The following is a 27,351-nucleotide window of genomic DNA, read 5'->3' as shown; positions in this document are numbered from 1 at the left end:
TACTCTTTGGAGTAACACTAGGGTACACACAGAATAATTTGGATGCTCACTTGTGGCTTTTGATGTTCAGGTGATCCAAGCAAACACTGATCTGATCTGCGTTCATTTAAAGAATACAGAAATGTAGTCAAGGTAAATAAATTTATTAGAACATATGCAAGAAACTCCTAATCACCTTCTGAGAGGTGAATGTATACTTATTACTAGGAGAAAGTTAGCAAAATTTTCAGAGATTCCTAACAATAGCAGTATTTAAGGGTGCCTGGACTTTTTCATGTAGATAAAACTCTGTAAATAAGCCTGCTATAAACTGAGTGAAAGGATGGACAAAATTGGTTTTCACCTTAGAAACAACCATCTTCACAAAGTGCTGAGAGGTGGCTTTTATCCATAAGTTATTTTTTACACAAGGCTTACAAGTGGACTACATCAAATTCTTATCACTGTTTTCGTAACTGGCTTTCAACTGTTGATCTGGGAAGGAGTTGTTCGACAAGCTTTGATGCTCTACGAAACAGACTTCTCTCAAGTGGTTCAGCACAAGTGCTTTGTGCCATGTTGTGTTCAAACTAGATCCTAAAGCAGACATTGAAGGTAATTAAGCTTTATGTCTGAAACCTTTCTCTTTTACTGCTGCTGAGATTTTTTTCTTGGTCACTGCTTGCTCAAGTCAGTTTTGTGAGCGAGCTATTATGGCAGCTTGTGACAATAGCTGTAATTCTGTCTACAGAGAGTTAATAAGATTCTCCCATGCGAAGTTTTGGGATTTTTCTTCTGAAAAAAACCCAACACATTAATATGAGATCACTGGGAACCACATTTCCCAAGCAGAAGATCAGGTCATATTTAAGGAATTATTAAGTTGTTTTTAAGTGATTTCTCTGTATCTATTAAGTTGCTTAAGAAACAGTCGGAGGTTTCAGAGAATGGTGCTCAACTACGACAGTGTGGACCTGCTAAAGTAGTGTACTTCTGTAAGTAAGCTTTGATTTTGCAGCTTCCCAACTTTCACTGGCAAAGGTGAAAAAAGCAGAAGGAAATCACCTGGCTCCCACACGGTTTCTCCATTATTCACTTCAGGGAGAACTGGGAGCTATGTGGCTCATGCCAAGAGGATACCACTGGGTTGTGTATTTTAGGCTTTAGTTTTAATGAATGCTCCCATTTCATCTTACTATGAAAACCATTGCAGTATGCCTGGGATAAGGATGTGCATCTTCAAATATGATCTACCCTTGATATTTTCCCAAAGCATTTGAAGTATGTGCACAGTGCTAGGCATTGGCTATGTCTGATGTGATTAATTGGATAGGAAGAAGATATCTGCTATGTCTAGAGATCCTGAAGGTCCAGATCGCATAAAAACTTGCATTAATTAATTGTTTGGGGTTTTTACTGGCCTTTCCTCTTGGTTCTAACAATTTCTCTCTACTTGTTTTATAAAGAGTGTTTTGAAGTGACTGACTGCTTTTCATGACCCTTTATTTATCCTGTAGCAGTTCTTTGAACAGAATTGGTCTAGTCCTGTTGAGGAACACAGGCCCTCTTGGAAGACTTTTTATTGAGGGGGTAGATATTAAATGATGCTGTTTGTCTGTTGCTCAGGTAAATTTCTGCAACTGCGGTGTTTTTTAGGAGGAAGAGGGATTTAGTAACAAAGGAGGATTTAAAAATAAAATAATTTAAAATAAACTTTTCAGCAAGGGAGAGTCTGCATAGGAAATTCCGCCAGGCAGTTATCCCATGCAAATAGATTCTTTCATCTCTCACTTAGTGCGTAGCACTCTTGTGCAATTGCTGTTGCAACAAGTTCCCATAGCAAGTCACTGGAGAATCTAAGAGAAAAGGGAACTGCGGAGACAGAAACCAAAGTGAGATTAGAGAACATAAGACAATGACTCTTCTCTGTTCTGTGAAATCACTCTGCTGTGTTTAAATATCCACTGCTAGAGTGGCTTGTGCCTAATTATCCATCATGGCAGAGTTACACATCAGTCTTTGTTTTATCTTGTCCTTAATAAATAGATGATCTTGAAGTAACACTGCATTTACAGGCATTGTTTGTAGTGGTAGCCAAAGGTGCCTCTTTGAGGCTGGATGCTGACTGTCATTTGGTTTGTGGTGAGCCCCAGAAGTGACATCAAGTTGAGAATTAGTTAATCTGAATTTCTTTGAAGTGAGAATATCAGGATGACAGACTGCAATTGTGTGCCATTGAGAATTCTGTGTTGGTATGATACAATTTTTATTTTAATAATCAAGTCTCAGCAAAGCCCAAAATTCTCTGTGATGTGTTGGTGTTTAGAAGCCAGGACTTGATTGTCTGTTAGACTACCGTCATGAGTTAGATTTAATAAAAGCAACCTCAGTGTTATGCCTGCATCCCAAAAAAGTAATCACTGGAAGCTTAACTGAGATGGGAAATGTAACTAAGATTTGCCAGCTGGGAACAGGGCAAAGCCAGGGCAGGCTGGATGAAGGGCTACTCGTGATGGAACAGACACTCCCCTTGGCTCTGGTATATCCAAAGTGTCCAGTGCTTATTGCTGATGAGTTCAGCGTTAAGAATTTATGTTTCTGCCAGGAGCATGGTCCAGAGGCCCCCCCTTTTGCTGTGGAGGCCAAAACTGAGAGATGTGGAAAGAGGGAGGGGTATATGGGGTGTGTGCAGGGAAGGCCTTTTGTGTTTCTCTTCAGATATTAACTGGAGGGTGTCCTGTTAAACCAGGAGCAGAACTGAGATTTTAAGCTACAGGGGAAGTTGTGTGGGCCTTTGTATTGCTTCATTATGTTGGAACTCTTAACTATACTGAGAAGAGAGAAATCACTCCCTTTAATGTATAAAAGATGTAAGAAAGATGGTGAAAATAAATATTAGTATCTGATGCCTGGAAAACTGCAGAGCATGGCTGCAAGACCATTTCTTCAGCCATTAAGAATCTGCATTCATGTGTCATTGGATTTTCCCCCCTTCTGTTGTCTCTCGGCTAGGCTGCATGTTGGGTGAAGCTGTCTGTCTTCTATAATGATTCTTGTTAGAAAAAGTCTTGTCTGTTGCTTGCTGCAGAAAATCCACTTGCATCCCCTTTAATTTCTGTCTTATAACATGTACAGGCTGACCTGTGGGTAAATCTGCATGCCTTCCTTTTGTTTGAGGTGTCTGCAGTCATCTTTGTGTGCCAGTGCATTTGTCCTTACGGCTCTCCAGTTGTCCCTGCTGGTCTCCAGTTGTCCTTACAAACTACAGTATGATGCACTAAATACACAGCAGATCGACTTTGTTCTGCAGTTTTCTGTTGCAGTTTTCTTCTGCAGATGCTGACAGCCTATGGAAGAGCAGTGTGTGCTGTGCAGAGATACCAGCAGGGGAGGGGGCTAGCCCTGCAGGCTGGGGGGCACTGGGTCAGTGTTACGTAGTGCTGGACCACACAGAGAGGCTCTCAGCTGAATTTGCTTCAGCAATGTAGAATGTGATTTTAGCTTCTGTCCATGAAGACAAATGTGAGGTTCTGGGAAAACTGCAAAAAGTGTGAAAAACGTTGCTTCTCAGCTTGCGTCTCAGGCATTCCCAAGGAGATATGGTGGTGCTGTTTCCCCTCTCTGATATTTTTTATGATTTCCACCCTCCCCCACTTCAAGGAGGTCCCATTTGTGGTATACAGTTGCAGAATGCTTTACTCCTTCAGAAGTGTTTTAAGGCCGTAATATTTTCTTGTTTTCAATAGCTGTTGTGTGAGATATCTTGATGTATGTGTGGTGTAAATGTTGGACCCCTTTTGACCCTATGGCCACCTTGTTCTCCTTCTCACTTTTATAGGGAATCAAGTTGGTCTCCCTCATCGTGCTTTGAAGGTGGCAAGAACATAGCTGTTAGATTCACTCTTGCAATGCTTTAGTATGTGTATGCTCAGCAAAGGAACTGTTGCAGGGCAGCTGAGCTGCTTGGGGCAGTTTGCCCACCTTCATGTGTGCACATTGGAGCATCACATTAAGAAAACCTCTGCATGAGGTTCTTCCAGTGTTCTTAAATTGTTCCTGTGACCAGGAATGGAACAAAATAGTGATCTAGCTTTATATACTTGCATTGGGGAGTAGAATTAGGAAGACCAATTCAGAGATTGTAATAAACTTATATAGGGTGTCCCCTTTTTATTGTGAGGAGACACTGTAGTAATTTGCCCCAGCTCAGCTAATATTGTCTAGTTAATCTGTAACTGTAGGGTCATGTGGTGGGGAAGGCAGGGTGGAAAATATTTGTTGTGGGCTCCCTGTCTGTGCTTATCATGTTCTTTCTTGCTTTCATTGCTAGTGCCAGTTGTTCAAGTTGAGCACAGAAGAGAATCTTTATCTTTCAGTGAAGAAATTCAGCCTAGTGTCTGTCTCTTATTATTCTTTTCATTTTTTTCCTAAGCAGTTATCAGACACTGGCATTTGCACTTTTCCAGTCCCTTCCTTTCAGCTATCCTGATGTTTCCCCAGAGTAACTGTGAAAGCAGTACTTAGGAGGCCTCTGTGTTACCAGTGCCCTCTTTATAAGCAATGTCTGTTACGTGAATGTCTGCCCTTGAGTGTAAAGCCTTTATCCTGTTGCAAAGATCTGCCAGATTTCTTTAGCTTTTCCCCTTATAACTACTGGCATTACTGCATGGGGTCACTGTGAGGATTGTAAAAGAGGAGCTCTAAAGTCTCATTGCTGATGTGGTCTTCCTGAGATGGTGAAAGTGGGAGCATTTTTACCTAAACGGGTGACCAGTGATAGGATGAGTGACCTCTGCTCTCAGGATGGATTTGATTAATGACTCGGCCCGTTTTCCAGGTTTCTTGCTGTTAAAAAGGAATCAGCAGGATGGCTGTCATGCTGAAGTTTCATGCAGTTTCAAGGAAAGTGGGGAGAGATGATAGTCTTGAAACTAAAACCTGACCTGTTTCTCCTTCTCTCCACAGCTGCCAAAAGCCTGCTGAACAAGAAGTCAGATGGAGTGAAGGTAAGTTCTTGCTTTCCCATTTCACATTCTCTCCCACCATCTGAACAGAAGGCAGCTGCTTACCATGGTGCCCATCTCCTTCCAGAGTAAAATCACAGCTCTGTCTTGTGGCTGGGATTATGTTCAGTGTATCATTAGGAGCCCCAGGTGGGATCTTAAAGTTCCTCACATGCACCTTACACATTGCAAAACTAGCTAAGTGCACTATTGTACCAGCAAGATTTCTTTTTCCCCTTTCTCTAAAATACAGAGTACTGGTCAATTTTGTGGATTAGAATGACAAAGGACTTGGTCAAGTGTGACACATGCATCTGACTATTCTATTCAGTGCAGAATGCTTCTGGGTTTTGAAATTGCACAGAGCAATTGTCAGTCACAGAAGATATGCAGCAGACCTCACAAAAATCTCACTGTCTCCACCCTTGAGCATATGCTGAAGGTTGAGTTGGGAACAGAGGTGGGGAAGGAGGAGCCTCCAAATGCTCATATTTGGACAGAATGGAAACTGAGTCTTGTGTTAAGAGTTTGGTCCACATTCTGAGGTTCAAGCACTCTCCTGTTCCCTTCTGAGGGGAAGTATTTTTTCCCCACTTCAATTCACTTTTTGTGTGCATGGTTATCCTTTAGTTCTTGAGGTCAAATAGGCCATTCCCAGGGCTGTATGTTGTTGCAGGCAATAGCCCTTTACCATCTGGTACTGGAGTACAGATAGTTACGGACCAGAGCACTGTCTTCCCCAAACTGTTCCAAAGCTTATCTGACCTCCGCATGGGAAAGTAGGATTTGATTTATTTGCTTGCATTTCCATTTGAAGTTGAATCCTTTCTCCACAGCTATTAGGCAGAATAGTTCATCTCCTGGTTTTGCACTGTGGACAATCTTCATTCTCCCCATGCTGGGGGGGCTGACAGGCACACTGCAGGACCAGCATGCTTGTTCTCTCCTGCTCTCTCAGCTCTTTTCCATTTTAATGAGGCTCTATTTGCAGAGGACTCACAATACAAGCAGGCTACTGGAAAAAGGTGTTTTCAGGGGAGTTGTGTTCATTTTGATTATTGCATTTGCGTTCTTGCAGTTCTGCCCTAAGGACACCCAAGTCTTTAGGGTTTTTGGATGAAGATGCTACATGCTGTTCTTGCCCTAGGATACTTAACTTCAAAATGTGCCTGCAAGAGTGAGAATGTATGGCTTTGCTTATGCCTGCATCTTGTGCAAACGTGCATTGAAGTTGTCGCATCTGTTGATATGGAAAGCATTACAGTAAAATTCCAGTGGAGTAAGAACTGATCATCTCTAATGTTGTGAACTGGGAACCAGCAGATACTTGCTTCAAAATCCCAATGTGGCAGGGAGAAACAACTGGAAAAGCAGCAGATAACAACACATCTACATAGTTTTTTGTGACCTACCTAGAAAAAAATTGCTTTCTTCTCAAGATTCTTGATTTTCAGTAGGCTCTTAGTGAGTGGTACAACTGGGCTCAAAATCTTCCAGAAATAGACAGATGATATGCACACAGGTTTTGAGGCACAGCTTCCTGGTCGTGTAGTTACAAGGGCACCTGTATGTTAGAGAATTCCAGCTTCACAGAAAGCTTGTGATGTTTAGTTCATTGAGAATATGGTGTCTTCCTCTGTGAAAAGAGTAAAGCTGGATTACATGCTTATCTCCTTTCTTAGCCCTACTGTCTAGGTTTATGGTGCTACTTCCTGTTAGTCATCCCATGGAAGTGTAGCCTTTTACCTCTAGTATTTGCTTATTTGAGCAGTGCTGGCACACTTGGCTGCTGTGCAGCAGTCTCTGTGCTGGTCACTGTCTGGTTGGTGGCCTCACCATTGTGACATGCCTACTTTTCATGCATTTCTCCTTATGGAGGAAAGTTGAAATTTTCTCATCCTAGATGCTTCTGCCAAACGACTTGTGCCAATGACTGAGTTAAGAGCATCTGGTCTTGCCCTACTTGTAGCAAACTCATTTTTCTGCCCATTGCAGTAGTGCAGAGCACAAATACTATGACTTGAACAGTAAACAGATTTTCAGCTTTGTGGTATCCTTTTCACTTCCACTTCCTATATAAATAGTTTAACATAATACATAGGTTTAGAACAAGCACTGCATGTTGTTTTTTTAACTGTAGTTTGTTGCTGACCACATGCCATGTGGTTAGGCTGTTTTTCATATTCACTTCAGATATGGAGACTCTGGGTTTGATTGGTGGTTTTGTTGAGTTTTTTCATTGTTTCATAAAACCTTCTTGAAAATTAATTCCTTTTGGAGATTTGAGAGAAAACATGTTTCAATTTCTTCGCTGGCTTTATGTGGTCCAGGGTGACTGTGCGCCATGAGTGTTGCACACAGGTATCTGCACAGTAGATCAGAATAGAAAGAGTATATTTTCACAAGCTGATGATTACATGAGTATAGAAATTAATGGCTTTAAGCACATTAATAAACAAACAAAAAAACACACAAAACAAAACAAAACCCAGCCCAAAAAAACACACAAAAAACCCCACCAGTTTATCTTAGTTTACTTTCTGTTCAAAGTAACTTTCCCATCCTTTTGGCTGGTGTTCAGAGCTAGCAACACTAGAATCCTGCATTATTTGTCAAATACAATGGGAATTTCTATTATGTGGTATTGGGCAAGTTTAAGTGAGACCTATACATCTCTTATGCTTTATTCCCAAGAACTCCATGAAGATGTATTCTGGTGAATATCTGATGCATGGTGCAGCATATTGTTGCTGATCTATCATAAATGAGAGAGGAATGATATATTGGTCATATGTGGTGATATAAGCATTTAGCATGAGTCATGTCGAGCCTATATGTAAGGAAAAACCCACAATTTTTGTTTCTATAGGAACTGGTTTTAATCCTTTGCTGAAAGAATCCTAAAATGCTAAAGTAATGGGGATACATGTGTTTTACTGGCATCAGACCATTTGGAAAGGGAAGGGAAAGCTTGAATCAAGAGAAGAGAACAGGAAGGAAACACTTTTTTGTCCCAGGTGTCCACACTGGTGTTATTTTGACAAATTTCCATATGTATTACCCTCTCCTGCAGAATATTTATTTCCAAAATCTATTTGAAGCACTCCTGGTTTTCATTCTGCACTGCTGCTTCTATTTCAAGTACTAATTCTGCTAATTGGTAGATATTTCATCAGCTTGGCACTTGAGAACTTTTCCATTATCTTAAATAATGTATGATTTAAACTGCCTTGAATCTTAAATTGTCCCTGCTCACCAAACCTTTGGTAGGGCTGCACTCACTCTCTTAAGGCAGAGTTTGGATCCAGGCTAATGGAATAGCAACAAGGAATGCCCAGGTTTTATCCCCAAAGGAACATGCTTTTTTCTTCTTTCAAATCCAGAAAGTGAGGCTAGAAGATACTGGGTGACGAATTGCAGACCATTTAATATACCACGTATCTTATGGCTACCGCTGTAGGTCCCAGGTATTTTTTTAAGCTTCTAAATTTGTTACCGACATTGTGCAGCTGCCATTTTAAAATTTACTTTTGATAGTTCCGTGTCAAATCTCCTTGCTTTCTTGTTCCCCTTTCTATCTGTAATCTGGACTGCCATCTACTGCAAGGTGAAGCAGGGGTTAAGGAACGAGCTGGTGCAGGCACCTGGGTGAAGATGAAGGACACCTTATGCTGAATGTCCTTTCTGTGACCCCATCAGGGTCTGGGCTCCCTGTAGTTAGTGTTACAGTCCAGTTGATATTTTTTTGTCTCAGGCAGCACTTCAAACAGTTGTGTTCCCTTTTCTGCTAAAGGGGAATTTCCCTTCCTACTGATGTGAGAGGATGCATATGTTTCCGGGTCTAGCAGGGCCTGTCAGATCCATCTTTATAATCTGAATTTGTTAATGCACAAAGTGCTATTTTTAGTTAAGTATGTAATTATAAGTATTTTAAAATTAGTTTTTCTCTAAGTGCTTTATCGGTGTTGTCATCTTTTATTTTTCTTGGTTTCTTTTTTTGTTTGTTTGTTTTTGTTTTTTCCTGAGCACTTTGAGGGGATAAAAAATGATAACAATAATGTTTTTCAAGACCAGTGTAACGTTCTGTGGAAAGAGTAACTTGTGGAGAAGACTGTGGAATTCACCTGCAATGCTCTGCAAAATGTGTTGATTTTTACCTTATCCCTCTCCTGCACACACACTGTTTTCTTTCCCAGTAAAAGCTGAATAGTGTAGCTGAAAGGAGAACTCAGCTTAAAGGGTAAAAATCCGGATTTTTGGTGCCATAAGGTTAATGTTGTAAAACCTGCCCTTCATCTTGCATAACTGCAGAGAGGCACCAAATACCATCTGTTGTGCTGCTTGTAAGGAATTGTAGTAAGTATACATTTTATGCCTGATGGGTACCAGCTTTCCCTGCCCATTAAAGAGTATGTGGGGAGGGCAGGAGGCTCTGTGAGCAGGCATGGCTGGTGAGAAAGCAATTTGTGAAGGCATACCTTAAACAGAGAAGGCACAGTAGCAAGGTGAACCAACAGGTGATACTTAGAAAATCTCCAAGGGTTTGGAAATCTGCAAGGTTCTAGTAACATCCGTGCACAGACTAACAAGAGTTAATACTCCCATTTCTGTATCTGGACTTTTTATGATCTTGAAGCCATACTGTTTAAAGATTGTTATGGTGAAGCTAAAGTAGGAGGACCCAAGTTCTCCTGAACAGCACCATTTTATGCTGAGCCATTTTAAACAATATGCTTGAGGAGTGCTTCAGATCTGTTTAAGTGCTGACATCCAGTAACATACACCTTGGATGCACTCACTTTTTTCACTGCATTGTTGTAATGCCTAGAAACTCCAACTGAGATCAAGGGTCCAGGGTGCTTAGTGCTGTAGCCTACCTAACCAGAAAATACCTGCCTCTTAGCTTACAATTTTAATAGACAAGCTGACAAAGGGCAAGAGAGAAAATGGATTGACAAAGATGGAATTACTTGCTCAGCATCACACAAAAGGACTAAAGCGGAAGTAGAACTAGGACCTCAAATCTGCTACTTCAGGATTCCTCTCAATGATCTGCTTTGAGTTCAACTTTATTTTTCCTACCATGAGACCCAAAATTCTCTGTAGGAATATGAGTTGCAGCAAGCGTGATATTTTAACATGCATGCACTGTCAGTATCAGTCTGGAGGAGAACTACATGTAGAAGACAAACACAAAAAGCTGTTCTAAAAAGATATCCATGTTACATGGTCAGACCTGTGAATAGAACCTTGCCTAGAATCACTCTATTCCCTATAGCATCTTCTATTTTGTGTTGTATTCTCTACAGGTGCTTGGAATATGCTTGCCATTTTTAGTATTGCTGCTATGTGGAAGGGACAGTGATTATCCAGGGTTTCTTCTAACACCTGCTGACTTCTGTTTATTGTTACCTAAAGGAAGACTCTTCCTTAAGTTTCATTGTAGAGAATCTGTTCCTTTTTTGAGATGTACACCTGAATATCACAAAAATGCAGAAATAGAACTTTAACAAGCATTCATCCCTGGGTTTGAGAGGAAAATATTGTCTCTACTGCTTTCAGAGAATGTTTTGTTGCTCAGATGTAGTTGTTGAGTGAGGTACTTCACCTTGTCCTGGTTGGCTGCCTTTAACGATTTTTTTGCATTCCCTGGGATGTCTCTGCACTGTCTAGATATAAATGGACATGTAGTTGTGTTACGGAAGGGAAAAATAACTGTAACTAAATTTCTGTTACCTTATTTACTTTGCTAAGTTGCAGTCACGTTACAAGCACAAAAAGATTTGCTTATTCAGCAAGTCACCTTGGGAAGGTGACATAAATGGCTCTGATGTAGTCGTTACAGAGGGATCTGGGAGTCTAACCTGGTTTTAGTAATTTCTTTGTGTATGTTTTGACTTAGTAAGTTTTGAAGGTTTGGTACTTTCTGTCATTACCTCATGTTGACATTATCCAACCTGTCTTGAGTTGTAATTATACTTTCATGCTCTGGTCTTAACACAAACCTCACTCCCAACCCGTCTCTTGATGTCCAGCTAGCTTTTCTCCCCCCTGTATCAGCCAGTAATACTCTGCTTTCTGGAATTTCTACAATACATCATACTATGTTAGTAGACCAGTGCTGTTTTAAATTTAGATTGTACTCTTAATTAAATTCTGACCTGCAGAGGGTTTTGTTTTCTCCTGTGTCAGTTCTAACTGTGCCTCTAATATAGGAGGGTGTTTGTTTTCTGTATGGCTTGATTGACTCTCCTTTTATGTTGAAACTTTTGTTTGTCTCTTAACGTTTTCTTGTTTCTGTAACTCACTGGAAGTCTATATGAACTTCAAACAAGACTGTCTTCCTTAGAGATAAGTTACCCTGCAGTATCTGTGTAGCCTCTATGTGTCTGCTGCAACTTATAGGATACATTTAAAGTAATAACTCCAGTTTTGGAGCAGTTACTCAGCTGGTGTGGATTTCCACTGCTCCCAGTTAGAAGTTCCCTGTTGTGACTGGGTTCAAAGGTTCCTCTGGGTTGTTGGTGGTGTAAGCATTGCACTGGTAGTACATCCTATTTTAGCTTCAGCTTGAGGAAAAGCCTGGAGAGAATCTAAATTGTCCTAAAAGATGGTGAGAGGAATCACAAGTTTGTAAACCAGGTAATGGCAAACCCTATGTTGTGCCTCCACAAAGTGGAAGATTTGTGAGCCAAATGCTGAACAGATCAGTATTTGAAGTCTGTCTTTTCTGGAATTAAAGATCAGATGAGACAGAAGCTTTGCTAGTTTGAGTCTGTACATGCTGTAGCTGCATGATTCTGAACGGAATGGTGTGATTAGGAATGTGGGTCTGGGTATGATGTGAACATGGGCATTTCTGCTTTCAAAGACCTGTCAGTCTGTATGTGCACTTGAGCTATGATGTGAGGATAGCAGGAACAAGGGCAATATTCAAGGTAAAAGCTGTGAAGGCTCAGTAACTGTATGAAATGGGGACATACAACTCCATGGCCTGCACTGAGTTCAAGGGCTGCTTCAGTTGTGGACCACGGTAGTATGCAGGAGTCCAGAGCTACATAGCAGAGCCCACACAATCATGAGTTTTGGCTGGCATGTCCTATAGTACTCTGTGAGCTAGACTCTGTGGTACCACCCTGTGAGTAGTAAGCAGCAGAGAAATAGCCTAGATAGTACCAAAGCAGAAAGGCAGATTAAAAGTGTATCTGGAGACAGCAGGGGGAAGGAGTAGCATGGCAATTCTGCAAGACCTGCCAGGCTGAGATGGGACAGGATGACAATAAGAGTATAGCGAAACAGCAGAGAAATGCATGCTGAGGCTGTTTTACTGGAGAGTGCAGTTTGATATGAAGGTGTCTTTGAAGATGACTGAAGATACCTTTGAGCATGAGTAGAGTACAAGAAGGTTGGATATTGTTTGAGCATTGTTCCCTCTTTGTTCTCCCACTATCTGAGAGAGCAAAGTGTTCTGGCTGTTGAGTGCCTCTTTGCTTTCCTTGCCTTTCCTTTTATGTCTGAGCATGGGTGCACCTTGCCTCTCCAGTTAGCCCTAATTTCTGTTTGAGGGAGCCTTTCTCCTCCCTATGCTATGCACAGAAGTTCCCGTTGCTTTTTTTAGCCCTTGGAGATGTTCCTTCCCTTGTGTCCTCTTCCCTACCCTCTGATTCATGTTGTAGGTTGTCCCGAATGGGGCTTGATAGTCACACCTCTGTTTCCTCCAGATGTGAACACATGGGGGGTTTCTTCCTACCTCTTCAGTGTGGCTGGGGAAGCTGCACAGTGTGCTGAGGTGGGAGAGCACATAGAGGCACCCCCTTGCATCCCACATCTTGTGTATATATATTCCTCCCTCTTCTCCTCTCCTTATATCAGTTTGGGACACCTATGTTCTGACCTCAGTGTTTGAGTGGATATGGGGGTCTTTTACCCTGTTCTTTCCCCTGGAGTGTAGTCATGTTCTTTTATGGTGACCTCTCTGCACCCTCTCCTGTGTCTGTGCATTTCTGCTGCTGCTTATACCTGCCTCTAGGGGAGCATTGTTGCCAGGGCGCCCTCGCTGGCACACTAACGTGTGAATTGTTTCTGTGCTTTTCTTTTCATCTCCTCTCTTCCCTTCTCTTTCCCTCTCTCAATGGTGTGTCCAGAAAAGGAAGTCGAGCTCCAGTGTGCATTTGATGGTGAGCACCTCCCGTAAGCTGCCTGCAATTCGTGCGTCCGCCATTCTCATGCCATGCACGCTCGGCTTGTGCTCATCACCCTACATAGCATGTCTGTGCAGGGGGGAGGCTGTGGGGGGAATCATTATGCACTGAAAGGTCCATGTCCTCACTGAAAGAGCCCTGTAGTCATCTGGCCCTTGGCCAGTCATACAGTTCTTGTTTTGTGCAGAAAATTGACTGCTGGCAATGCAGTTTGACCTTGCCTGCTCTGAGTGCCAAATGAAAAAAGGCAGTGTTTCTCCTGGTGTGTCCCTTGCCTGGACATAGGGCTTTGTCATTCTGTTACAGAGGTGCCAAAAAGAGGAGCAAGTGCTTTGCCTGGTGTTGGTTCCGTCATCCTTGGTGGGAGCCCTGCAGTGTAGAACAAACTGGGAATCCCTCCAAATGTGACAGAAACTGATGGAGCTCCACTGTTCAGATCAAATGTGTGGGCACAGCACTGCTGGGCAGCTCAGACCTGCTGGTCATTTCTTTTTTTAGAATACTTACTGAAAAGGTTTGTCAGAGCCTTTATAATCCCAAACTTCCTTTTGTTCTGATCTTGTTTGTGTATCCCAGCATGACCAAATACCTAGTAACTGCCTCCCTTGTCCTATTAATTTCCTTTTTTTATCCATCCAGATGCTTGACATCCATAGAATTTGTCAGAAAAGTAGTCAAATCCACTCTCAAGACAGCAAAGAGAAAATTGGCCAGTGCCGTATTGTAAGGAGTCATACACGGCCCACTAGATGATGCCTTCATCTCTGACACTGAGATAAGAACAGTAACTAGAGTACAGCAGTTAGTTATTGCCTAATCTTCTTTACACAGGAAAAAACCACAAAAAAACCCCACAAAACAAACAAACAAAAAACCAAAACCAAACCAACCAACAAACAAACAAAAAACCAAACAAACAGGAAATATTTCTCCCTTATTGCAGGTAGGAGCAGGAATGTTATAGTACTGAGAAAGCAGAATATGTTTCTACATTGCTAACTGGAAGGTATTTCTCCTCTTCCTCCTTCAATGACAGCTTAAAACTATGTAAACACAAAAAAAGTAATCCCAAAGTACTGCTTGGAAAATCTGATGTGAGGGACTGACCTTTCACCAGCCCTGCCTTTATGAAACTCCAGGGCAGGAGTTTGTTGTGCCATTCTTGGCCTTCTATTCTGCCTACTGCCAGCAAGTCTTGAATTCCCTCTGCATGTTGTTTTCAAGCATCTGGGATATGTAAATCATGTAAGTGCCAGCCTCTAGAAAATGTGGAAGCAGTGAAGGTGGCTAAATAACTAGAGATGGTCCATGTGTTGGTACTTACTTTCTTTTAGTTGACCAGAAGTGTGTGTCCTCAGTGATATCCACTGGTCTGTTTTCTTTCTCCTGCACCCTCTGTGTTGTTTGTGCCTGTCTGTCTGTCTCTTGTCTAGCTTAGGAAGCACTGCCAACTGCTGTGCCAAAACTAATTGTGTTATATAGATCTTAAAAAGGGCCTGGCACCTTTTTAGGTTATTTGGCCTCTTTTAACTTGAGCTGTACCACTGTGCATTACCAAGGATTGTAGTCAGCCCAGTGACTATGATGTGGGATGGCAGTAGGAGGGAATGGAGGAGTAAGAGTTGGCTGTGGTACCTGGAGCCATGGGAAGGGCAGGCCAGTCTTCCAGGGAAGGGCAGTTGGTTAAGTGGCCACAAAACACGAGTGTGTGCAGGAAGCTTAGCATGTCAGATGCTTCTATCTGAGAAAGAGCTGTGAAAACTGGGCGAAGTCTGCCTCTCATGTCCTTGGGACTCTGTCCTGCTGTGATTCTGGACTAGCAAGCATGATACTCCATTTTCTTAAGCCCACTGGATGGGTTAGGGTAGGCTGTATGCTTTGGATGTGCATGGGTTTGCACCTTGTAAGCTGATGTCCCACACCTAACAGACAGTGTCTTCTTGGATGTTTTTATTTGTTTGTGGGGTTTTTTTGTGTTGTTGTTTGTTTGGTTTTTTTCCTCACATTTAGCATCAGTTATAAAGTCTTGAAAAAAAATATCAGAAGTATTTTTGTATAGCTTATTTCATGCTAACTTTTTATCTGCTTATCCCAGTGGAGTAAGAAGAGTAGGCTATGCTCTTCTCACTGGAAGAGGTTCAGAAGATAGATTTCTGCATTAGGATCACTGTTTCCAAAGAATTGCAGGAACATCAGTGCTGTGTGGAGGGGTGGGCCCAGGCATTGGCAGAAGTTTGTATTTATGCCACAAAATAGCTTAGGATTCATTTTTTGGACAATGCAGGGACGTATAGGAAGAGGCAGTAAACAGTAATTTGTGAAGTGTTTCTCCTCTCTTAGCTTTGGGGATGAGTGTGTCATATGCTCTTTTTTTTTTCCCCATGGACTTCTAAAGTATTAATTCCTGCCTGTCTCTTGTATTACCTTCCCTCTCTACCTGCCCCATCTTCTTCTGTTTCTCCTTTGTCCCTCTCCAAAAGGGATAGCTAAGGCAAGGCATGTGGCTTGTGGAGAAAAAACTATGCATTTGTAGGTGTGTCAAGTCTCGGCCTCAAAGGATCTGTTTCTGGTTGACACCTTTGGCAGATGTTTTCCAGCTCAGCATTTGACTTCTGCATTCTTTGTGGTGGTTATTGGGTGATGAGGGCCTGATGCTTTGTGGTTTGAGTTTGCACTCCCCAGGAACGGTGGGATGGAGAGCAGCTGCAATGAGGTCACACTGCTGTGAGCTCCCATCCAGTACCCCTGATCTGTAAGCCAAGGAGTTTGAGGAGGCTTCTGCAGTGCTGATTTTAACATGGTTGCTGGTGTCTGGCAGCAAGATACCTGGTGTGAGTCCTACACAGCAGTGTAACTGTGGGCCTAATTCTCCAACAACTGACTGGATTTATGAGCTGGAAGCTCTATATTAGTGGACACAGATTTGTCTTCCCGCAAATTTAGGCTCTGCTCATTCCTCACCTAACTGACGTACATGACACAAGGGGATGTTTCTTTGCAGCAAGCTGGTGACTGTCTGCCTTGCTGTTGTGCTGTGTGAGTGAAGGAAATTGTGATTTTCTTTTTCTGCCACAGCTGCAAGACAGATGTAAGAGAGGAAAGATGAAAAAGTACTGGTCACCATCCAGAGTACTTGCTACTTGGGGAACTACATGACCTTTTTCTTTCATCCCACCCCCCTTCCTTTCCATAGTTTGATCCTGAAGTCTCTCTGTTCAGGTCACAGCAGGGATACAACACATCATCCTGGACATTTTTTTACCTTTTCTGACCACGTTGCATCAGTAGATTCCCTGGGACCCTCAGCATCATCACATATCTAGGACTGTTCATGTCCCCTGTTTTAGACTGCACCATGACTATTGTGTGTCTCTCACTTCTGTAGTCTCCTTCTCTCAGGACTGCTGTCACCTCTCAGTCTTCTTCACCAAATATTTTGTAGGTGCTTGTTGCAGAATTCTCCCCAACCCTTTGGGCTGCTGCCTTTTTCCCTTCTGTTTTCCTTCTGCTCTAGCAGTCCATTCACATTTGGGTTTTGGTACATCCCTTACATCTTTTATCTCTGAGAGTAAGATGATGTCCAGAGACGTGGGCAGTGCTCCTTCTTCCTCTCTCTTCTTGGTGATTGAGACTGTGGGGAGGGGAGGGTCTGAGGAGATGGTTGGGATTGAAGCAATACTGTAATTTCTTGCTGCCTCTGCTGCCCAGCAGGGAAACTAAAACCATGTTTTTCTGTCTCAGCCACAGAGCAACAACAAAACCAGTATAGTAAGCACTGCAAAAGAAACACCCCCAGTGCAGACGTCCATGGTATCTTCCCCAACCACTATTTTTTTTCCTGTTTGGTTTAGTTTTGATTCTGTCCTCTCTCCTTCCCTCCTTCCCCCTCATCCCGAGTGCTGCTTGTGCTGCTCTGTTTCAGCTTGTGTTTTGGCTTTGTCCTGTTTTGTGTCCCTGTGCTGCTGTGGGCCCTGATCACAGCTTCACAGGCTATGGGGTGGGGGTGCTGAGCAGAGCTGTGGTTGGATATGGGGATCATAGCTTGCCTGGACTTCCCCTTGTGCCATTCCTGTATAGTTCTGTGTGTCCCGTTCAACTGTTCCTGCTGGCTTTGGGGAGTCTGGTTTGGAAGAAGAGAGTCCAAGCTCCCTCCACTTTCCAACACTGAGGAAATGGATGATGGACTTTAGGACACCACAGAAGAAAGAGCAGGCAAAGGGGTTTTAGAGGAATCCTTTCATGGCCCATTTAGCCTGCTCAATTGTGTGGTTGATCCTCTGCAGCTCACTGACTTGCTGGGCTGGCATTCTCTGTTTGAGCTGTGTGCAGTGGGCTTCATAGGATACCATGTGCCTAGCACCTTTAACGGCACAACTTGATGTGATCTGCCTCAGTGTGCTTGGAAGTTGAGGCAGCAGTGCAATAGGTGACAGGCAGATGGGCGAGTTTATATCACTGCACCATCACAGTCCCTGGTGCCCTTGCAGAGCCACCCTTGCAAGAGTGACAGCAGTGTGAGGAGATGGTGCAGGATCGTCAGGTCTTCTCCTGGTAATGAAGGGTTGAGTGCAGGAGCTAGTTAGCACCCATAGGCCTGGTAGCTGGTTTTTGTTGTATGTCTCTGGAGAGTTGGATTTGACAATTTTTCGGGGGGTGGGAGGGTGGGATTTAATTGTTTTATTGTTTGCTGTAGGATGGAGGGGTTTTGGGACACTTCATAATTTTCTGCTTTCCTTTCACTGCCTTTGTTCATAATGGTTTTGATACCGAGAAAGCCTTTCTAAGTTATTAATTATTGTTGTTATTATTTAAATTGGATCTCATTTTAGAGCTTTCTAGAAAAATAGAATTTTTTTCACAGCCCAGTTCCCTTAGCAACTCCTCTCTGGGAGGCACTGAGGTGGTCTGGCTTATCCTCTTATTGTTATGGAAATTATGAATGTCCCTTTTTTAGGCTAAAGTACCCAGCAAACTTTAAAAAAAACTGGGAGACAAAGGCCCCAGCCCAATATTATCCTTTCCTCTCCCTCTTTTGAGGCGTTTTCCAGTGAGGGTGCTGCTGAGAGGTCATTACTTCATGAACAGCTGCAGAGGATGCAGAATGACTATTCAGTTGCCATCAGGCGTTTGCGCCAGCCTTGTTCACTGCAGGCAAATTGGGAATTAGGGGCAATTGCAGGGAAGCTGGGGGCTTTGTCTCCTTGAGATTGTAGCTTGTAGTGCAGCCTCTTACTTTAGGAAACCTTCTGTGCAGGATGTGTGTGTGCACGCACGCAAGCACACGCGTGCTATTTGGAGTTTGTGGTTTGATTTATTTTTTTATGTCAGTCACCTTTTCTCCACTTGCTGGGGAGTGAAAAGAAATGAGAGAATGCTTTGGAACTGGAGTTTAATGATTCTTCCATCCTTTCCTAGGAGCCTCAAACAACAGTTGTCCATAATGCTACAGATGGCATAAAGGTAAGGGACAGGAGTGTTGTCAGAGAAATCTCCGCTTCTCTCTTGTTGTTCTAATTCTTGTGTGTCCTAGTTCGGTTTCTACCTTTCCAGCATCTGGTTTGTAGCATGTTCCTGAGTACTGCTGGCAGTAGACTGGGAGGGTTATGTGTACAGCTGTGGATCTCTGGAAGAGGCTGAGTAGGGACAACTGTTCAGATACTATAATCTCCTTCCTACTGTGGTGTGTAATCACCATTCTCTTTCATATGTGGGGTAGAAGAGAAGATACAGGCACTTAGGCACTTTTTTCTTCTGTAAATGGAAGTTTGTTCCTCTGAGAAAGCCTAGAAGCCTTTCTTTAGCTTCTTGTGGCTATTCTTCTTCCAAACAGAAGGCACTCCCATTTGATCTCATTTGACAGTTTGGTAGCTTCTGTCTTTGTAAAAGTTCTTTTGTAAAATGGTTCTGACCATTTGAATGACTTAAACATGCAAAAGCTGAGCAGAGGTGCTCTTAAGTTTTGCTTAATATTTGGCCTGCTTCTGTCCATCTCTTCTATCATCCTATCCTTGCCATCCTTGCCAGTGTTTTTGCGCTATTCCCCATCTTCCTTCACAAACAAATGGAAGTATTTACTCATTCTCCCAACTGCTGATGCCTGGTAATGCTCTGTTCTGCTGTGCAGGGTTCCACAGAGAGCTGTAACACCACGACTGAAGATGATGATCTGAAAGGTAGGTGTTTTGCCTGTAATCTCTAATACAGTTAAGTGCAGGTAGGGAATCCTGGATATTTGATCGTTGCCTTGAACTAGCTTCCCAGATTTCTGTGTCTGACTCAGTTCATAAATTCGCCGTGATGCTGTCATTCCTGTTACAGTGGGACCCATGAGTTAGAGAACCAGCTGACTTCACTGCTGTGGTAAATAAACAGTTTGCCCTGAGGTAATTTGTTTTTGTCTCAGAGTTGGAATTAATTTCTGGCAAATATCATAATCTGTTCATCTCTAGTCGATTTCTAGGCTTGGAAAAACCCTAGCAGTCCTTTGAGTTTTGGAGTCCGATTCTGGTTTTGTGCTTCCCTGTAGGTTACAAGGAGTTGAAACCTCTCTTTTACTCTGTCTCCCTTCTCATTCCTTTCTGGGAATCTCTTTAGAGACATGCACACACTTCCTTCTTGATTTTTTTTTCTCTTTGGGTCTATTTTTGTTTCTAAGATGAATATAATTCTCAGCCTGTCATCACTGAATGGAAATTATTTTTCAAGTCCTTGACTGAGATATCTGTAGAGGGGGAGGTTGAAAAGAGGTTTCTCACCTTTCAGTGGCCATATCATAAATATTCCTATCTTGTAAAACTTTAGATGAAAGAGCCCCATGACTCATATTTGCTCGTATTGTTTGAGTAGCTGTCCTTTTCCTGACCTCCCTAAAGAAGGATGAGTTGACATTTTGCTCAATGAGGAGGTTTGGGACGGGTGAATCTAGTTTGCATTCTGAGGCAAACAGTTTAAATTTTGGGGCAGAGGTACTCTCATTCTCCCTGTAGTCAAGCTGAGTTACATACCCACAGAAAAATCAATGCTGGCCCTGTGATGTAGCAGCAATGTCACTTCTTTTCAGCTGGACTAGTTCCTGATGCTTTTCCTATGGCCCTGCTCGCTCCTCTTCTGAGGAGTCATAGGGAGCAGAAACACATGCCAGTGAGTGAATGAGCTCTGCAATACAGGTTGTTTCAGGTAACACCTAACCTCATTATAGGACAATGTTCTAGCTCCCACCTTTTTGCTGAAGAGTAGTCTGTGGTTTAAAAGCCTAGCTTTGAGGAGAGGGAACTGGATCACTTTGGTAGTGTGGTAATTAGATTGATTTATCTGATCTCTGTTGCATATCCATCCAGAAGATATATTTGTCCAAATATCTGTCTCCTTGGCAGCTTGTGTTCAGGAGAGGTCCCACACTTCAGCCAGTTAAGCCAATCTGTCCTATAAGTCAGGAATACAAATTCTGTGAGGAGAGGAAGGCTAGGACTGGAAGGGGGAAGGAGAGGGCAGCTGGCCAGGGCCGAATCTATGAAGAATTGTATAGGGCGACATAGCTGCAGATCAAAACTGAGTATCTGTGGTGGTGGTTGCGTTTTTTTTGTAGAGGTTAGACAATGTAATAGAATGTAGCATTTGAAGGGTGGTTGGGAGGGAAGGAGCTTGCACAGTAATGGTTTGTCCTGTTACCAGCTCTGGTAATTTTAGAGCTTCTGTTTTAAGTGTAGCAGCGTTCACCAGTATTCCTTTTTATTTCCTGCCCCTCTATGTTTTAGGCTAAGCAAACACTCAAGCAAAACTAAGTAGACCAAAAGATTTGGAGGTGTTGGAGTTCTTGGCATTCTGCATAGCCCTGACTCTGGGAAAAGGGAAGTGCTTCTGCAATTCTTCTGCCAACTCCCTGTTTTCCATAGACAACAGGTTACATGGATCTGTTCTCCTGTGGTGTAGGAGACATCATCTTGATCCACCACTGACAGTTGCTTGAGGGATATGTTGTTTCCACTGTGGAGGGGCTAAAGGCAGAGGCCCCTGACCCCCATGTTACTGTAAATTGCACAGCAGGTCCATGTTGTAAAGCTGTCTATTTGGCTTTGCCCTGAAGGATACTCCAGCATGTTTTGTGCCTAGCATTGTGGTTTCTTTAATGTTTTTCTGTTTCCTTTCTCTTTTTTTATTTACTGAACTTGAGTGTTTTGTTTGTGTTTGTGTTTTAATTCCCTGCCATGCTAGCTCCCCCTCTCTCCACCGGGGACGGCAGCTCAGTGCTTGAAGGACGGAGGCACAGTGAAAGCAAAACACAGACTGAGTCCATGCAGTCCCAGCTTTCTCTCTGTTTCTCAGCCAGTAAGTCCAGGGGTGCAGTGCTTCATGGCATCTTTTTCCCACCCATCTCTTCACCTTTCCCATTTCTCCTTCCCCAAGATTTTTCCTTTCCTCAGCCTCCTCCCAGAACGTTGATTTTTCATTTCAAGTACTCCAGAATAAAAAAATAAATCATCTCCCTTCCTCCAAAATACCTTCCTTTGCACACTGAAAATTTCCAAACCTTTCATTACCCTTTTGGAAGGGGGGGAACCAAACAAAACCAAACAAAAAAACCAAAAGAAACCCCACCCAACCCATAACCTCATCCTAGATAACTTTATTTCCTTGCTTTCTTCTGGGTGAGATGTGGAGTTCTGAGGCACTGCCTCTCGAGGTCTCCTTGGGCAAGTCACTACATCTCTTAGTTTCCCTTGTGGTAAATGGGGTCAGTGGTGCAAGACTGAATTCAGTCTGATTTGTTGAGCACTTCTGAGCACCCCAGACATGGATGCTGCTCATGAAATATGAAAGCAACTAAACCCAGTTTTTACAGACTGATTCAAAGATGCTTTGGAAGGGAGGAGGTGGCTGCTGGAAGACTCCTTAATATTTCTGAATCCACTGTCACAGGCTCTGAGTGAAAACCTGTGGATAATGTGGGCTCTGCAGGGCATTTCTCTGTTGTGAGCTTTACCTTGCATGTCTATCTTGCTAGCTCAGTTAGCTGGTAGCATGGTTAGTCTGCCAGTAAAGTACCATCTGCCTGATCCCTCCTGAATTGGCTGCCTCCATAGAGAAGCCTGTGGCTGAAAAACTCAGAATGGACATAGAAAAAACTAGTAGGTTGGGGAAAACCTAGGTGGGATTCCCAGCCTTTCCCCTACACAGACATACTGTACAAGTTGCCTGACTGTTTAAAGCTATAGTGGAAGGATCCTTCGTGTGAGTTGAGAACATCTGGAGTATTTTATTCTGTTCAGGTCAGTCTGGAAGAAACAAGCATGCTGTCTTCTGTCTCCTCCTGTCTTCCTTCCCTGGTTTCCTGCACACAGCACCAGTATCTCATTACAATGCAGCAGTCAGAGCCTCCCTCTTACTCATTTTTTATGTAGCTCTGAGGATGTCAAACTGCTTGTTCATGAGCTGCAAGCAGAAAGGTGTTTTGCCCAGCTAGAATGGAAGGGAAATGATCTCTTCTTGAAGTCCTTTTTGCTGTGAACTGTCCATCTCTGCCTTCTTAGTAATTCCTTCCTCTTGCTCATAGCAAGGCCCTGCTTGGTACACTGAGGAGTGCCAGATCACTTCTCTGCCAAGTGGGGCAGCATTCTCCCGCCCCCACCCCCCTCCCCTCTGCGTTGAGATTTGCAGTGATTTGGGTGGCCTGCTTCCTTTGCCTTTCATTCGCGTCTCGTACTTGCCCTCGTGCTGCTCTGTCACTACTCCAACCAGTGTTTTATGTCACCCTCAAACTACCTCCAGCAGCATTAGTGCAATTCCAGCTATGCTCTAAGGGGTGTCCCTCCTGCACCGGTGCCAGGGTGGTCCCCTCTGGGCTGATGTGTGACAGAGGCAGGAGAGTCCGTAGAGGTTGCTGGGATGTGGATGTCTCTTGTGTGCCAGACGGGGTTGGGGCTGTATGTGTGTTTGTACTTCTTTGTTGTTTTTTTTTATTTTGCTTTGTTTGGTTTTGTTCCTTTTTGGTTTGTTGGGTTTTTTTTTGTTGTTGTTGTGTGGTTTGTTTTGTTTGGTTTTTTTTGTTGTTGTTGTTGGTTGGGGTTTTTTTTGTTATTATTTTAATGCTTACGTTTGTTTTGCAGCTACACAGTCTTGTGAAGAGAAGCTTCTTGCCTGGGAGAGCCCAGGGCAGACATTGGAGTTAGAGCGTGCTCGGTCGGAGCCTTTGCTAACTCCAGTAGTTCCCTTTGTACTTAACCGTGCACCGTGTAAGTTAGCAGCTGGGTAGCAGTAGTGGAGTAGTGCAGCTAATACTAGCTACCGTAGATGTAAAGCTCCCCTCCCTCTTCTCTCCACCTCTGTGCCCCTACACCCGCCCTGTTCGAGACGGCCCGGAGCGCCCCTCGGAGCTGCCCGCAGGCGCGGCGGGGCCGCGGGCTGCAGGGGCGGGCGGCGCCGCCGGGCTGGGGGACGGGGGGGGGCCGCGCCGCCGGGGCGGAGATCCCGCTCGTCTGCTCTGCCCGGTGCTCAGAGCGATCTCCCGGGAAAGGGCTGCCCCGGTTCCTGCCGCGCCCGCTGTGTGCACCCGGCTGCCGTCCCCTGCTGGCGGGGCTGCTGCAGCGGGGCTGCCTCTTCGGTTATTCGTTCAAAAGAGACAGGAGAATAGCCGTGAGTCACGCTTTTCTATCCGTGCTGGTGCATGCTTGTCTCCCTTTCGTACCCTCTGCAGTGTAAGTTCTGAGGGCCCCTAGGCGCGAGTGCCTTCCTCCATAACATCCCGAAGCTCTCTGTCCTTCGGAAAAAATTAATCACCTCCTCTGTGCTAGTTGTAGCCTGGGACATGTAGTAAAAGCAAGAAGATGAGCACAGCCTGATGGAATGGACCTGGGTTGAAGGAGATAGGGTCGATGCTGCTGCCTAGTGACCCTTAGGAAAGGGGTGCAAATCTCCTTAGGATGCGTCAGCACAATGTGGCTGTTTTCTGCAGATTTCCTTACGCATCCCAAATGCAGCCTTTCCCATGGACTCCATCTTGTGGATTTTGCACATATTGGTGTATGCGTGGCATGGGAGGGAGGTCTAAAAAGTAGCCCTGCTCCATACATAAGAAATTCCAGACAACTTGCTTTTAAACACATTCTTCACAATAGACATAGCCCCTGTGTCATTTTGATCCATTCTCTATATACATCTTCTGACATGTGGGAGTGTACACAGCCTCAGTGGCAATACTAGCTCTCTCACTGGGAAGATCCAGTTGGCCCCTACCTGAGATGTTGTGTAGTATAGTTATCTTAACTGATTTACAGCATGAGTGCAGACATCTCTCACAGCTAATGAGCTTATAATCTTGTTGCTCTTCAGCTGCATTTATCAATGGTGAGATGAGATGCACATATGGATGAAAGTTTACAGGGGACAACAATTCAGACTAGCATCTTCTGGCATTTAGAGTGGAATTTAACTTCCCTGACTTGGACATCTGAAGGTAGTCGGTTGGATTTATAAACCATTCTCCTAATGACAGGCATCTGAGATGCCTCAGTGAAGACTTCCAGAAATGCCTGTTTCTTTCAGGGTCTAAAGGAGGAATAATCAGGTGACTGGTTCCATTTCCAACACCTACATTTTAGATGCTTAAGAGCAGAAAATTCCACTTCTGGTGGTCTGAATTGCAGATTACTTGGTAACATTGAAGATGCTAAATGCTTGTATAACGTGCAGGATATTCTACCCACAGGGAAGTAGTGGGGAAGGCTGAAGAGATGTAAGGGTATGCATACAGGCTCAGGCATATATATAATGCATAGTTAGTCACAGAGCAAGAACCGTGTTATTTAACAGAGCCAACCCAAACTTTGCAAGTGTTAAGGACTCTTTAAGATGAGCACAGGTGATAGAACACCTCAGAGGGGATGGGGTCTGGGCAATGGGCTGTGGGAAACCAAGAGAAAAGAGTGCAGAGGTGCTGGCCAGAGAGGGGTCAAATAACAGTAGACAGATAACCCCTGTCTTCATTCATCTTAAAGTCCAGTGTGCTGACTTGGGTCAATAGCAGTACTTTCAGAATGCTGAAAATGTGCCACAGGGACTGGCAGAAGCTAACTGCCTGAGGAAAGGAGTGCATACTAATGAATATCTAGGATCTGTTAATCCAACACATCCATCCTGCTGCCATTGTCTCTCTAGCTTGCAGAAGTCATTCCTACATGTCCCAGTTGCTTTGTTTGCAGCATTCATAATAGCTGAGGTATTGATGATGGTGATAGTCAAGTTGTTGGGAGACTTTGCAATTGGCTTGATCTATGTGGTGGGCTTTTGTATATGACTACTGTGATGAAAGGTAGCCACATCTTAAGCTGTCAGACAAGGGCTTCACATTGGCAGGTTCACTGACATTCTTCGGTCCAACTCCCCAGAAGCACCTCAGGCTGTCATTCAGGAGACACCTCTGGTGCCTTAGACCTTTCTAGAAGAAAAAAAAATGGAATATGACATATTTATTTGCTTTCTCCCTGCATTACAGGATCACCATTCCCCTTTCATACCACTGCCACCCTCCCCTACCCCCACCCTGACTCTCATGTGGATGCCTGCAGCATCCTATGAGATCTAGACTAATGGTGCTCCACAAATTGCTTGTAGGAAGCACCCACTAGCCCTTTATTCCCACTGAAGTCTTGCACACAGTTAAATTGCTCCTTCTTTTTGTTCGCAGTGCGTAAGCAAGAGATCATTAAGATAACAGAGCAGTTGATAGAAGCCATCAATAATGGAGACTTTGAGGCTTATACGTAAGTACAGATGTCTTCTGACAGGTTGTTCATCAGTTTGTGTGCAAGTGATATTCTGGCTTCTGGGTATGAGGGCTTGTCTTGCAGTCAGGGATGACAAAAAGTTATACGCTTTTTAGCCTCCATCAGTTACAAGTAGGGATATGGTAGAGCTTTCTAAATGGACATCAAGTAGAAGCCAGATATCAAACAGCAGTAGGAGTGACAAAAGGGGAATGTCCTGGCTTTGTAAGAAAAGTAGGGGAGAGGGCAGTGAGATGGGCAGAAAGAGAATAAAAGAAAAGCCAGAAAGATAAAGGTTGTTTTATGTCAAATGCCAACTATCAGCAATTCCTGTGTTGTTGCTGTAGGACTGAGTTCTCCAGGAACTTATGTAGGGAAATCCTTAGGTGGACACAGGGTGAGTCAAATGCCATACCAGGGCTTCATTTTGTAAGTAGCCTTGGGGCTCAAATGCAGACTGTAAGCCTGTGGTGCTTTTCTTTGCAGAAAAATCTGTGATCCTGGCTTGACCTCATTTGAACCTGAAGCACTGGGGAACCTGGTTGAAGGAATGGATTTCCATAAGTTTTACTTTGAGAACTGTGAGTGGGTAGATTTGGTAACACCAACAGCTTTCTTTCTAATCTTCCTTTATGCCACATTTTTTAGGAAAATTGCCCTCTAGTTTTTATTGGTTATCAGAACCAGCAAGAAGCTGTTTGTGCATGGGTTATAATGGCCAGCATGCTTTCTCTAAAAAACCTTTTTCAGTAACAATTTTAATTCTAACCCCCAGATTCCTTCACTGTAGGCATACAGTTTTCCTGGTGCAAATATTTTGTAAGCAGGGACTGCAGGATATTTAAAAGATTGAGGCACTGGATTTCCTACTGGTCTGGAAGTGGAGAAAAAGAGTGTATTTTGATGGAAACAACATGCATGTTTGAGGTAGACATACTGAATGGCTAAACATCATCATGCACAAATCAGTCATGCCTTTGCTTTGAGTTTTGCCTGGACAGTCTCAGATCTCTAACACCTAATGAACCTGTTTCATGGATACAAGAATCACCTTGTCAGTCTGGGGCAGGAAAAAGAGTTTGGAGAAATGCTTGTCATTAATTGTAGTGGATTTGCTTCCCTTCCTGGATGTTTCCACAGGAAGAGGTAATTGAAATTTAAATCCTGAGCTGTTTGATTTTGGGGGTTAGGTCAAGGTCCTTAGCAGAGGTAATTCCTAGTGTTCTAAATACACAGAGACTTTGTCTTTCTCAAAAGCCTCTTTGGGAGTACTTCTAATACTTCTCTGAGGCTTGTTCATATTTAATGCAGGCCTAGCTTAAAGATCTCCTGATTATTGACTCTTTTGCAACAATATTCTGTAGTTAAAATATCTTTTCCTATAACTGAAGAAACAGCAACACCGATGTT

At 43.4% G+C, this 27,351-nt stretch overlaps 1 protein-coding gene across 17 annotated transcripts in view; it reads left to right on the top strand.

The window, feature by feature from the left end:
• The window catches only part of CAMK2G (calcium/calmodulin dependent protein kinase II gamma), a 118,507-nt gene that overhangs the window by 85,445 nt on the left and 5,711 nt on the right, over window positions 1-27,351 (top strand). The window contains exons 13-21 of one of the 17 annotated variants that reach the window (XM_051619589.1): window positions 4,945-4,985; window positions 13,127-13,159; window positions 16,925-16,993; window positions 18,599-18,643; window positions 19,308-19,356; window positions 21,395-21,508; window positions 23,287-23,412; window positions 25,863-25,938; window positions 26,428-26,522. In XM_051619589.1, the coding sequence (XP_051475549.1) occupies window positions 4,945-4,985; window positions 13,127-13,159; window positions 16,925-16,993; window positions 18,599-18,643; window positions 19,308-19,356; window positions 21,395-21,508; window positions 23,287-23,412; window positions 25,863-25,938; window positions 26,428-26,522 (648 nt within the window). The remainder of the gene's footprint in view (window positions 1-4,944; window positions 4,986-13,126; window positions 13,160-16,924; window positions 16,994-18,598; window positions 18,644-19,307; window positions 19,357-21,394; window positions 21,509-23,286; window positions 23,413-25,862; window positions 25,939-26,427; window positions 26,523-27,351) is intronic. The other 16 variants (XM_051619590.1, XM_051619592.1, XM_051619591.1 and 13 more) reach the window with 16 other exon arrangements.

Source organism: Apus apus, chromosome 4 (assembly GCF_020740795.1).
Source record: "Apus apus isolate bApuApu2 chromosome 4, bApuApu2.pri.cur, whole genome shotgun sequence".
Classification (NCBI taxonomy): domain Eukaryota; kingdom Metazoa; phylum Chordata; class Aves; order Apodiformes; family Apodidae; genus Apus; species Apus apus.
Note: the sequence above shows the minus strand (reverse complement) of the source record. Positions and strands in the feature narration are given on the sequence as shown.